At 46.3% G+C, this 14148-nt stretch overlaps 2 protein-coding genes across 2 annotated transcripts in view; both read left to right on the plus strand.

Annotated features, from left to right (window-relative positions):
• LOC139565969 (protein O-mannosyl-transferase TMTC1-like) overlaps positions 1 to 9407 on the plus strand; it is a 93946-nt gene extending 84539 nt beyond the window's left edge. Inside the window, exons 17-19 of the mRNA XM_071386707.1 lie at positions 3600 to 3722; positions 8112 to 8189; positions 8304 to 9407. Coding sequence (XP_071242808.1) covers positions 3600 to 3722; positions 8112 to 8189; positions 8304 to 8426 — 324 coding nt within the window. The 3' untranslated portion in view covers positions 8427 to 9407. The remainder of the gene's footprint in view (positions 1 to 3599; positions 3723 to 8111; positions 8190 to 8303) is intronic.
• A 165-nt stretch (positions 9408 to 9572) lies between these two features.
• The window catches only part of LOC139565884 (transmembrane protease serine 9-like), a 22963-nt gene continuing 18387 nt past the window's right edge, over positions 9573 to 14148 (plus strand). Inside the window, exons 1-3 of the mRNA XM_071386514.1 lie at positions 9573 to 9754; positions 9852 to 9953; positions 13996 to 14143. Coding sequence (XP_071242615.1) covers positions 9694 to 9754; positions 9852 to 9953; positions 13996 to 14143 — 311 coding nt within the window. The 5' untranslated portion in view covers positions 9573 to 9693. The remainder of the gene's footprint in view (positions 9755 to 9851; positions 9954 to 13995; positions 14144 to 14148) is intronic.

Below are 14148 nucleotides of genomic sequence, written 5' to 3' on the forward strand. Positions count from 1 at the left end.
GTAGATCGAGATGAATCCAGTGCAGTAGGGCTTTTTCAGGCATTCCCCTATGGACTGGCGGCGGGCCACGGACCTGGGTTTGAGAAAGGCTAGACTAGAGGACATTTATTTTCTCTCAGTCTCTCAGACAGAAGACAGAGTGGATTTTACACCATCCTCCCTTTGGATTGTTTTAGTGTGTTTCTGTCCAGTGTCTACATAATAACTCACCAGGGATACTGCTATGCTTCCAGATCTGTTAGCTACACTATCTCCATATCCCCGTAATGGGGGGTTTTATACATGCTTTTTAAAAATCTATCTTTGTCAAAGGGAAGGGGAAATAAAAGCGATTGATGATATTTATGTCATCTCAAGGATGAGACTTTTCTCTCCCAGAGGCAAAAGTAAATTCCATTAAATTCCCACCTCTCTTCCTCGTTCTTTTCTTTCCCCTTCAAATCTCTCAGCTTTCCTTTCGCTCTCTCTCTCTCTCTCTCTCTCTCTCTCTCTCTCTCTCTCTCTCTCTCTCTCTCTCTCTCTCTCTCTCTCTCTCTCTCTCTCTCTCTCTCTCTCTCTCTCTCTCTCTCTCTCTCTCTCGCTCTTTCTCTCGCTCTTTCTCTCTCTCTCTCTCTCTCTGTGGGGTCTGTTTGTGAACAGAGCTCCAGGACCAGCTTGCTTAGGGGACTCTTCTCCAGGTTCATCTCTCTGTAGGTGATGGCTTTGTTATTGAAGGATTGGGAATCGCTTCCTTTTAGGTGGTTGTAGAATTTAACATTTATTTTCTGGATTCTGATAATTAGCGGGTTTCGGCCTAATTCTGCTCTGCATGCATTATTTGGTTTTCACGTTGTACACGGAGGATATTTTTGCAGAGTCTCAATTTGGTGTTTGTCCCATTTTGTGAATTCTTGGTTGGTGAGCGGACCCCAGACCTCACAACCATAAAAGGGTAATGGGTTCTATAACTGATTCAAGTATTTTTAGCCAGATCCAAATTGGTATTTCGAATTTATGTTCCGTTTGATGGCATAGAAGGCCCTTCTTGCTTTGTGTCTCAGATCGTTCACAGCTTTGTGGAAGTTACCTGTGGCGCTGATGTTAAGGCCAATGTATGTATAGTTTTTTGTGTGCTCTAGGGCAAAGGTGTCTAGATGGAATTTGTATTTGTGGTCCTGGTGACTGGACCTTTTTTGGAACACCATTTTTTTGGTCTTACTTAGATTTACTGTCAGGGCCCAGGTCTGGCAGAATCTGTGCAGAAGATCTAGGTGCTGCTGTAGGTCCTCCTTGGTTGGTGACAGAAGCACCAGGTCATCAGCAAACAGTAGACATTTGACTTCAGATTCTAGTAGGGTGAGGCCGGGTGCTGCAGACTGTTCTAGTGCCCTCGCCAATTCGTTGATATATATGTTGAAGAGGGTGGGGCTTAAGCTGCATCCCTGTCTCACCCCACGGCCCTGTGGGAAGAAATGTGTGTTTTTTGCTAATTTAAACCACACACTTGTTGTTTGTGTACATGGATTTTATAATGTTGTATGTTTTTCCCCCAACACCACTTTCCATCAATTTGTATAGCAGGCCCTCATGCCAAATTGAGTCAAAGGCTTTTTTGGAATCAACAAAGAATGAAAAGACTTTGCCTTTGTTTTGGTTTGTTTGTTTTGTCAATTGGGGTGCACAGGGTGAATATGTGGTCTGTCGTATGATAATTTGGTAAAAAGCCAATTTGATATTAGCTCAGTACAACGTTTTCACTGAGGAAATGTACGAGTCTGCTGTTAATGATAATGCAGAGGATTTTCCCAAGGTGGCTGTTGACACATATCCCATAGTAGTTATTTGGGTCAAATTTGTCTCCACTTTTGTGGATTGGGGTGATCAGTCCTTGGTTGCAAATATTGGGGAAGATGCCAGAGCTAAGAATGATGAGTTTTTGTATAGCCATTGGAATTTGTTGTCTGTATATTTGATCATTTCATTGAGGATAGGTTTTTATTTTGGCCTGTAGTTCTTTGTGTAATTGGATAATCCAGTGGGTTCTGATAGTCTTTAATAGTTGATTCTAAGATTTATTTTTGCTGTTTGTTCTTTGTTATAGAGCAAAAACGATTGGAGAAGTGGTTTACCCATACATCTCCATTTTGAATAGATAATTCTTCGTGGTGTTGGTTGTTTAGTGTTTTCCGTAGTGTATTTCTGTATTGTTTTAGTGATTCACCATAGTGAAGACGTAGACTCAGGTTTTCTGGGTCTCTATGTTTTAGGTTGTACAGGTTTACCAATTTCTTTCTCAGGTTTTTGCATTCTTCATCAAACCATTTGTCATTGCTGTTCATTTTCTTCGGTTTTCTGTTTGAATTGTTTTGATTTGGTAGGGAAGCTGAGATGTCAAATATACTGTTTAGATTTTCTAATGCCAAGTTTACACCTTCACTATTACAGTGGAATTTCCACTGAGGATTTAGCCCGGTGTTTTACCGAAAAGCCTCAGACGTTTGTGTTTCCAGCTCCATGACCCGGCTCCTGGGACTCACTGGACCATGGCCTCAGTGGACCTGCTCTGACTTGGGGTCAAGGCAAGGCTGCTGGGGCTTTTAGGTTAAAATTACATTCTGCTCTTCACAAGTCCTCACTGTCATCCCTAGCTATGGAAGTCTATTCCTAGCCATGGAAGTCTATCCCTAGCCATGGAAGTCTATCCCTAGCCATGGAAGTCTATCCCTAGCCATGGAAGTCTATCCCTAGTCATGGAAGTCTATCCCTAGTCATGGAAGTCTATCCCTAGTCATGGAAGTCTATCCCTAGTCATGGAAGTCTATCCCTAGTCATGGAAGTCTATCCCTAGCCATGGAAGTCTATCCCAAGCCATGGAAGTCTATCCCTAGTCATGGAAGTCTATCCCTAGTCATGGAAGTCTATCCCTAGCCATGGAAGTCTATCCCTAGCCATGGAAGTCTATCCCTAGTCATGGAAGTCTATCCCTAGCCATGGAAGTCTATCCCAAGCCATGGAAGTCTATCCCTAGTCATGGAAGTCTATCCCTAGTCATGGAAGTCTATCCCTAGTCATGGAAGTCTATCCCTAGTCATGGAAGTCTATCCCTAGTCATGGAAGTCTATCCCTAGTCATGGAAGTCTATCCCTAGTCATGGAAGTCTATCCCTAGCCATGGAAGTCTATCCCAAGCCATGGAAGTCTATCCCTAGTCATGGAAGTCTATCCCTAGTCATGGAAGTCTATCCCAAGCCATGGAAGTCTATCCCAAGCCATGGAGGTCTATCCCTAGCCATGGAAGTCTATCCCAAGCCATGGAAGTCTATCCCAAGCCATGGAAGTCTATCCCAAGCCATGGAAGTCTATCCCTAGTCATGGAAGTCTATCCCTAGTCATGGAAGTCTATCCCTAGCTATGGAAGGGTGTGTACACTAGGGTGTGTACACTAGGGTGTGTACACTAGTGTAACACTGGTGTTACAGTCGAGAAACAGCATTCATGTTGTGGTTGAGCTTCACTCATTAGAACACTCTGAAACTGTCTCGTCAGGATCCCAGTGTGTGCACGTGTGTTCGCATTAACCTCTCTCTGTATATGTGTACTAATTCTCTCCTCTTCCTCCAGGCTCTGGATGCTCTAGACAAGGCCCTACTGCAGAACCCTATAGACATGTCTGTCAGGGCAGAGCTTCACTTCTCCAAGGGCAACCAGCTCAGAGAGATGAACCAGCTGGACAGAGCCTTCGAGGTACAGGAGGCGACACACACACACACACACACACACACACACACACACACACACACACACACACACACACACACACACACACACACACACACACACACACACACACACACACACACACCTCATTACTCTGCAAACTTTTCTCCATCTGCTCTATCTTCTCTCTCCCTCCTCACCGTCATACCCCTTTCTCTCCCTCCTCACCGGCATACCCCTTTCTCTCCCTCCTCACCGTCATACCCCTTTCTCTCCCTCCTCACCATCATACCCCTCTCTCTCCCTCATCACCATCATACCCCTCTCTCTCCCTCATCACCATCATACCCCTTTCTCTCCCTCCTCACCGTCATACCCCTCTCTCTCTCCCTCCTCACCATCATACCCCTCTCTCTCCCTCCTCACCATCATACCCCTCTCTCTCCCTCCTCACCGTCATACCCCTCTCTCTCCCTCCTCACCGTCATACCCCTCTCTCTCCCTCCTCACCATCATACCCCTCTCTCTCCCTCCTCACCATCATACCCCTCTCTCTCCCTCCTCACCATCATACCCCTCTCTCTCCCTCATCACCATCATACCCCTCTCTCTCCCTCCTCACTGTCATACCCCTCTCTCTCCCTCCTCACCGTCATACCCCTCTCTCTCCCTCCTCACCATCATACCCCTCTCTCTCTCCCTCCTCACCGTCATACCCCTCTCTCTCTCCCTCCTCACCATCATACCCCTCTCTCTCTCCCTCCTCACCATCATACCCCTCTCTCTCCCTCCTCACCGTCATACCTCTCTCTCTCCCTCCTCACCGTCATACCCCTCTCTCTCCCTCCTCACTGTCATACCCCTCTCTCTCTCCCTCCTCACCATCATACCCCTCTCTCTCCCTCCTCACCATCATACCCCTCTCTCTCTCCCTCCTCACCATCATACCCCTCTCTCTCCCTCCTCACCGTCATACCCCTCTCTCTCTCCCTCCTCACCGTCATACCCCTCTCTCTCCCTCATCACCATCATACCCCTCTCTCTCCCTCCTCACCATCATACCCCTCTCTCTCTCCCTCCTCACCGTCATACCCCTCTCTCTCCCTCCTCACTGTCATACCCCTCTCTCTCCTCCTACCGTCATACCCCTCTCTCTCTCCCTCCTCACCATCATACCCCTCTCTCTCCCTCATCACCATCATACCCCTCTCTCTCCCTCCTCACCATCATACCCCTCTCTCTCTCCCTCCTCACCGTCATACCCCTCTCTCTCCCTCCTCACTGTCATACCCCTCTCTCTCTCCCTCCTCACCGTCATACCCCTCTCTCTCTCCCTCCTCACCATCATACCCCTCTCTCTCCCTCATCACCATCATACCCCTTTCTCTCCCTCCTCACCGTCATACCCCTCTCTCTCTCCCTCCTCACCATCATACCCCTCTCTCTCCCTCCTCACCATCATACCCCTCTCTCTCTCCCTCCTCACCGTCATACCCCTCTCTCTCTCCCTCCTCACTGTCATACCCCTCTCTCTCCCTCCTCACCATCATACCCCTCTCTCTCCCTCCTCACCATCATACCCCTCTCTCTCCCTCCTCACTGTCATACCCCTCTCTCTCCCTCCTCACCATCATACCCCTCTCTCTCCCTCCTCACCATCATACCCCTCTCTCTCCCTCCTCACCGTCATACCCCTCTCTCTCCCTCCTCACTGTCATACCCCTCTCTCTCCCTCCTCACCATCATACCCCTCTCTCTCCCTCCTCACCATCATACCCCTCTCTCTCCCTCCTCACCATCATACCCCTCTCTCTCCCTCCTCACTGTCATACCCCTCTCTCTCCCTCCTCACCATCATACCCCTCTCTCTCCCTCCTCACTGTCATACCCCTCTCTCTCTCTCCTCACCGGCATACCCCTCTCTCTCCCTCCTCACTGTCATACCCCTCTCTCTCCCTCCTCACCATCATACCCCTCTCTCTCCCTCCTCACTGTCATACCCCTCTCTCTCTCTCCTCACTGTCATACCCCTCTCTCTCCCTCCTCACCGGCATACCCCTCTCTCTCCCTCCTCACTGTCATACCCCTCTCTCTCCCTCCTCACCATCATACCCCTCTCTCTCCCTCCTCACCGTCATACCCCTCTCTCTCCCTCCTCACCGTCATACCCCTTTCTCTCCCTCATCACCATCATACCCCTCTCTCTCCCTCCTCACCGTCATACCCCTCTCTCTCCCTCCTCACCGGCATACCCCTCTCTCTCCCTCCTCACTGTCATACCCCTCTCTCTCTCCCTCCTCACCATCATACCCCTCTCTCTCCCTCCTCACCGTCATACCCCTCTCTCTCCCTCCTCACCGGCATACCCCTCTCTCTCCCTCATCACCATCATACCCCTCTCTCTCCCTCCTCACCATCATACCCCTCTCTCTCCCTCCTCACCGTCATACCCCTCTCTCTCCCTCATCACCATCATACCCCTCTCTCTCCCTCCTCACCATCATACCCCTCTCTCTCCCTCCTCACTGTCATACCCCTCTCTCTCTCTCCTCACTGTCATACCCCTCTCTCTCCCTCCTCACCGGCATACCCCTCTCTCTCCCTCCTCACTGTCATACCCCTCTCTCTCCCTCCTCACCATCATACCCCTCTCTCTCCCTCCTCACCGTCATACCCCTCTCTCTCCCTCCTCACCGTCATACCCCTCTCTCTCTCCCTCCTCACCATCATACCCCTCTCTCTCCCTCATCACCATCATACCCCTCTCTCTCTCCCTCCTCACCATCATACCCCTCTCTCTCCCTCCTCACCGTCATACCCCTCTCTCTCCCTCCTCACTGTCATACCCCTCTCTCTCCCTCCTCACTGTCATACCCCTCTCTCTCCCTCCTCACCGTCATACCCCTCTCTCTCCCTCCTCACCGTCATACCCCTCTCTCTCCCTCCTCACCGTCATACCCCTCTCTCTCCCTCCTCACTGTCATACCCCTCTCTCTCCCTCCTCACCGTCATACCCCTCTCTCTCCCTCCTCACCGTCATACCCCTCTCTCTCTCCCTCCTCACCGTCATACCCCTCTCTCTCCCTCCTCACCATCATACCCCTCTCTCTCCCTCATCACCATCATACCTTTTTCTCGTCTTTATTATCCACCTTCCCATCTCTTTTATTTTCTCTCCGTTCACCTCGGTAAATAACTTTAGAACCTCCTATAACCTCAAACTTTACCTGTTACAAAACAAGACCACTAATTGGCTCATATATCCCAACCTCCCCAAAAACAATTATGAATAAAGAATAGAACATATTTTGAGGCATATTCCCTAAAAACAACAAGATTTGCATCTCCTACATGAAGTTATTATCTGCAGGGGTTTCAAGGGCGCCTGTGGATCTTCTAAGCGCCGGGTGCTTTCTTCTCCTGTTCAAGTAGACACACTTGAGAGAGAGAAGAGATACAAAGTCTGCAAATAAAATCACATCAAACAGCATTCCAGGCCTTTCGCTGCCTTGATCTTTTCCCCCCTGAAAAACGCGCTGATACTGTCACTAAAATAACACCATCTCCTCCACTATCTGCATCAACAAATAAGCCCATTTTGTGTGTGGCCTAAAATAATCTTCTTTCTCTTCCCTCCATCTTTCTTTTGTTTTTTCCTCTTGTGCTTTTCTCTGTCTGCTTAAATAGCAGGTCTCTTTCCACTCATTCCCTCACTCACTCACTCACTCACTCACTCACTCACTCACTCACTCACTCACTCACTCACTCACTCACTCACAATCTCACTCACTCCCTCACTCACTCACTCCCTCCTTCACTCACTCACTCACTCACAATCTCACTCACTCACTCACAATCTCACTCTCTCTTTCCTTACAAAGCAAGTCTCTCTGTCTTTCCACTCCCTCCCTCTCTCTCTCTCCCTTTCCACTCTCTCACTCCCTTTCCCTCCCTCCACCTCTCCCTCTTTCTTCAGTTGAGGAAGTGAACAAAGGCCTGCTATGTTGAACAGTTTATTCTCAGGGTTACCTTCGGAGATAAACTCTAGAGTTCTGATTCTCAGCAGGGCTTGGCCGAGCGCCAGGGCTCCAGCTCTTGTTTGGGTGTTGTTCCCCTTCTAAGAAAAGGCACAAACGGGTCAACTGAGATCATGCAGGCTTCGGGTGTGGTGGCTGACAATATTGAAGCGGATCCAATGTCTGATTGCTGTATTTTGAAAGCATAATCTATTGTTTCAGGGTGTTTTGAATTCAAAGTCATGAAACATGTTGAGTTGATTAAAGTTTCAGTAATCTTCTAAGGCAACTTTTCTCCCTCCAAATTCACTTTATAGTCCGAGCATAGCAACCCTACTGCCATCTAGTGATCGTTGGTTGTAACTACTTTATATTAAGGTATGCGTGGTCTTCATTACAGAGCTACAAGCTGGTAGTGGAACTAAAACCTGACCAATCGCAGGCTTGGATGAACATGGGAGGAATTCAGCATATCAAGGTACTATGACTACACAGTAGAGTTCATTTGCATAAGTCAAACGACATTTCATATATCATATCATATATGGCATAGGATGAGAGCTGATAAATGTCTGTATTTGATTCACTGCAGGGAGACTATGCAGCAGCCAGGCAGTACTACCAGAGGGCCCTGATCCTAACCCCTGGCTCCAAGCTGCTGAAAGACAACCTGGCCAAGCTGGACCGGCTGGAGAGGAGGCTGACCGGGGCCTAGACTAACCCAGAGACACAGCACTATCCTGGGCATGAGTTGGGGACCAAGGACCCTGGATGCCCCAACAGTACTGTTAAAAAAGACCTGGTTCTTAAATCAACCTACCAGGTTGATGATGTGAGATTATGGTGAACATGACAGGGTTGCAGGGTATAGAAGCAGACTGGGGGTGATGGAGCTTCCAGGGGAGCATGAGGCTGGTTAAGCCTGTGATTGGAGTCACATTCTGGGGGAAGCAGATGGAGAGAGGACCCTAAGGAGTGGAGATGGAGATTCAGCCAGCAGCACTTCCAACTGGAGCGGACTGGATCAGCTCTCTTTAAGACAGTACCACGAGCTCCACACATCGCCCAGCCTGAAAAGGCTTCAAACAAACCGATCTGCTTTTTAAAATGTTTTGTTTAGTTTGATTTGTTTTCCTATTTAATTTCATGTTAAATCCTGTTTTAGGCTCTAAATCTGTGATCACTACCCTCATCTCTGCTTATGAGCAAAACCATGTTGAGATTTTGAATTGGGTGTCATGTTCACATTAAAAGCTCCAACAATATCATTCCAGCTGGAAGACAAATGACATTTTGCCAACATGAAGGACAGTTTGCTGAAGTCACTGTATATCCGTGCTTAGGGTTGGGCTTGCCTTGACTCAAATGTGGGCCCTGCAACCCCTTAGCCTGAGCTTGTCTGGGATACATAAGCCCTGCTTTAAGACAATGTATCAGTGTGCTCCATGAACACACTGACAACATGTGCTTTTAACCTCAAGCTATGGCAGAGCCTCTGAGCAGCAAGCAACTCCTGCCTAAGGCCTAACACTGACCCTCTGATTTCTGACGCTGCGTAATATTTGTTGCTGTTGATGTTGCTATGATGATCGTGAATGAATATTTTATGTGGAATGTACAACAGGATAAAGATGAACTGACTAGTGCAATGACTGAGATTGATTTGCACCATAAAAATAAATCTATGTTTTATTAACTGGTGTCGGTGAGGTGTCTGATAAATAGAAGTTGCCCTGTTATTGTGAATGGGAGAAAAGTCATATGAAATGGGTCTATACTGCCCTCATCTGGCCTAGTGGGTACATTACATGTTAGTGAATCTAATTAGGTGATGATGGTGGCAGGTGCAGCGTGGGAAGCTGATGAGTGCTTGAAAGTAGAAAGGCACGTTGTCAAGTGTCTTTGTGGCATTTCCTCCTGTGCCACTTTTATTCCGATTGGGCCATCAGTCTTAACCCAATCAACTTTTTAATGCACTTTGGATGAAAATGTGTGTTTTTCTAGTTGTGTATCTGTCTCTTTTGGGGCTTGGATTCCAGCACGGTAAGGGCAACACATGATTTTTCATTCTAGTTTTGTTGCCAGTGACTTGATGGAGTTAATGGTGACCTTTTTTATTTATTTTTAACTTCCCTTTCAGATCTACATAACCAGAAAGAGATTGTGCATAACCCTGAAAACAGTGCATTGAACGGAACAGAAGGGGAAAATGCAAACCTCACCAGTGGATTTCAATTTGATGGTATGGAAGAAAACGTTAACAGTGAATCCTAAAATAATCGCGGCGAGGGCGTTGGCACTGTGCTCTTTTTAAAGGATCGGGGGAATAGTGGAGAACAATTGGAGGTTTACTTAGCAGCAATGCAAATATCATGGTACAGCTATATGGGCACAATTATTATGTTACATTTGAATGGTAAGTTTACAAACATATTATGATAAATAGACTTGAAACTTGTATTTTCAAGGTGAAATACGAATAGCCAGTTATTGCAATGGCTTAGTAGATAGTATAGAAAGACGGTCAGTATTTACCTGGCAAAAATAATGTTTACAGGAAACTAGTCAACAATTTCAGATGAAGTTGTGTGGAAAAAAAGACGGTGGGTGGATATTCAAATTGTCCAAACAGTTCCGCAAGGTAGATTTATTATTTAAAATATGTTTTTGGACCTTAAATGGATTTGGCTCATGAATCTATATGGCCCAAATGATGATTCACGCTAATTTGAAAATATATAATAATTGGTCAAGTCTACAAGCAATTCAATGCAATACTTTATTATTATGGTGGGAGATTATAATACGTTTTTAAATACCTCAATGGACCGTAAAGTAAATCGCACGACAAACTGTCACCCTCATACACTTAAGGAAATCGTGCATTTCATTGATATATTGAAACTAGTGCATATATAGAGGCCTAAATATCCCGAGCTAGTGAGCTATACATGGCCGAGGCTCAATCAAGCTAGTTTTCTTGACCATGTCATTCTCGCTGGCACCAAACGATAGAATGCGGTCAGAACATCAAACAATTGGCATATACATTACTCTTACAGAATTTCCACGTGGTCGAGGATATTGGAACTGTAATCAAAGCCTATTGGATGATAAAAACAAGTTAACTGACGTTTCCCGAGATAACGTACAGCAGATCTCCTTATTGTATGTGAGACTTTTAAATGTGCCTTTTAGAGGCAAAGCAATTCAATACCAATCTTTAAAACAAATTCAATTTAGGTCCAAAAGAGTTCATATTAACAAAGGAAATAGGACTAACAGTACAGATTGCAATAAAAACTGTAACAGAGGCACAGAGTAAGTTAGAGGAAAAATAAATGGAGCAACATTCAATAGATCAAGTGTAAAATATTGTACAGAATTAAGCGACCTGGATGGAATATGGGGGGGAAATGCACAATTACTTTATTCTCAGCATAGAAATGCGACCAAAAATAGCCTACTAAAACTTGTTACAAATGATAGTCGCCCACAATTCACCAAACAATATTTTGAAGGAAGAAGGAAAGTACTTTAAGCATATGTTTGTCTCCTCCATCTCCACTAACTGCAGTTAAAGGTATGGCTTTACAGAGGATGAACTTATTGATGCAATTAAAGCCTTTTTACGTCCGGGAAAACTCCAGGGCAGGATGGCAAACCAGTCGAGGTGTACTAAACCTTTTTTTGATGTACTCAGAGGACCCAAGTGGTACATTTAAAGCTCCAGACCATAAAAAAATGTTTTGTATCATTGAATATGATATAAGACAAGTACTGGAAATAATAGAACACTATGAAAAATCTGAGAAACCAGGTCTGATATTCATAGCTGACTTTAAAGAGGTTTTTGATAAAGTATGACTGGAATTTATATAAACTCAGCAAAAAAAGAAACGTCCCTTTTTTAAGGACCCTGTCTTTCAAAGATAATTTAAAAAAAATCCAATTATCTTCATTGTAAAGTGTTTAAACACTGTTTCCCATGCTTGTTCAATGAACCATAAGCAATTAATGAACATGCACCTGTGGAACGGTCATTAAGACACTAACAGCTTACAGACGGGAGGCAATTAACGCCACAGTTATGAACATTTAGGACTCTAAAGAGGCCTTTCTACTGACTCTGAAAAACACCAAAAGAAAGATGCCCAGGGTCCCTGCTCATCTGCGTGAACGTGCCTTAGGCATGCTGCAAGGGGGCATGAGGACTGCAGATGTGCCAGGGCAATAAATTGCAATATCCGTACTGTGAGACGCCTAAGACAGTGCTACAGGGAGACAGGACGGACAGTTGATTGTCCTCGCAGTGGTAGACAACGTGTAATAACACCTGCACAGGATCGGTACATCCGAACATCACACCTAGGGGACAGGTACAGGATGGCAACAACAACTGCCCGAGTTACACCAGGAATGTACAATCCCTCCATCAGTGCTCAGACTGTCTGCAATAGGCTGAGAGGCTGGACTGAGGGCTTGTAGGAATGTTGTAAGGCAGGTCTTCACCAGCAACAACGTCACCTATGGGCACAAACCCACCATCGCTGGACCAGACAGGACTGGCAAAAAGTGCTCTTCACTGACGAGTCGAGGTTTTGTCTCACCAGGGGTGATGGTCGGATTCGCGTTTATCGTCGAAGGAATGAGCGTTACACCAAGGCCTGTACTCTGGAGCGTGATCGATTTTGGAGGTGGAGGGTCCGTCATGGTCTGGGGCGGCGTGTCACAGCATCATTGGACTGTGCCTGCAATGACAACAAGCTATCTCAACGCTGTGCGTTACAGGAAAGACATCCTCCTCCCTCATGTGGTACCCTTCCTGCAGGCTCATCCTGACGTGACCCTCCAGCATGACAATGCCACCAGCCGTACTGCTCGTTCTGTGCATGATTTCCTGCAAGACAGGAATGTCCTTGTTCTGCCATGGCCAGCGAAGAGCCCGGATCTCAATGCCATTGAGCATGTCTGGGACCTGTTGGATCGGAGGACGAGGCCTAGGGTCATTCCCGCCAGAAATGTCCGGGAACTTGTAGGTGCCTTGTTACCCCACTCTTCCACCATCTCACAGCAAGAACTGGAAAATCTGGTGCAGTCCATGAGGAGGCGATGCACCGCAGCACTTGATGCATCTAGTGGCCACACCAGATACGGACTTTTGAATTTGAACCCCCCCCCCTTTGTTCAGGGACACGTTATTCCATCTCTGTTAGTCACTTATCTGTGGAACTTGTTCAGTTTATGTCTGAATCTTATGTTCTTACAAATATTTACACATGTTAAGTTTGCTGAAAATGAACGCAGTTGACAGTGAGGAAGATGAATTTATTAGTGGAACTAAACAAGATAACTAATGTGAAATATATTGTGTCCGTAAAATGTATATAGTATGCATAAGCTGGAAGTAGAAGCCTAAGTATTGTCCATTAGTTTACTCCAATTAGGGGAGGGGTGGTAGGGTTAGGGGCCAATATATTTTTAAAAGAAAAAACAAGATTTGAAATGATGCAGACAATTACATAGATTACATCAATCTGCTATTAAAGCTGCTCTGTCCAAAAAATGTTACTCAGTACAATGTTTCTTACTTTGACCTATAGAAGCTGATCAGATAGTGAAGCAGTATGTAATGTAGCCAGAATAGATTCCGACCCTTGCTTACAGCTGCACTCAGGTCGGACATGCTTCCTGTTTAGATTAAGACCGGAGCTGGCACGAGATATGGCTCGGGGTAGGGGAAAGTACCTCAATCCAGGGATGACAAATGCGTTGTACTCTGAATTATCCCAAGTGTTACAGAGAAGAACGAACGCATTTTTAAAACAAATTGGTGAACTGCTGTTTTTGTACTGATGCTACAGTAACTAGTTGTAGCTGTTATGGAATGGCACGTCCCGTTGAACAACAAAGGAGCTGATTGGCTGACACTGCCATTCCAAAATGGCTACTGAGAATTTGGAGTAGCACACGTTTCTTGTCCCTGGATTGAGGTCCATTTTCTAAGCAATATATCCCGCTGGCGCCTTAATCTAAACTGGAGGCTTGCCTGACCCCAGTGCAGCTGTAAAGCTAGCGTAGGGTCGGAATCTATTCTGGCTATATGTAATGCGCACGATGATATACACAAACACTGGTAGCATCAGCCCTACTGGCAAGACCAGACATGCACTGCTATACTAAGCTACTTAAAACTAGGGCCCCCCCACACATTTCCTGATGCAATGAGAAACCTGTCCCTGCACACCCATAAAGAAACCTGTAACCTCAGAGCTTTGTTGCAGATTTGGCAGGGGTTCGGTCCTTCGTGCCAGAGCAGGAAATGGAGGTGAGGATCATTGGTGGTGTGGAGGCCTGGGCCCACTCCTGGCCATGGCAGGTATCTCTACGCTTTACCACCATGCCAGCCTGTGGTGGTGCCATCATCGCCCCTCTGT

This window comes from Salvelinus alpinus, chromosome 37, assembly GCF_045679555.1.
Source record: "Salvelinus alpinus chromosome 37, SLU_Salpinus.1, whole genome shotgun sequence".
In the NCBI taxonomy this organism is placed as follows: Eukaryota; Metazoa; Chordata; class Actinopteri; order Salmoniformes; family Salmonidae; genus Salvelinus; species Salvelinus alpinus.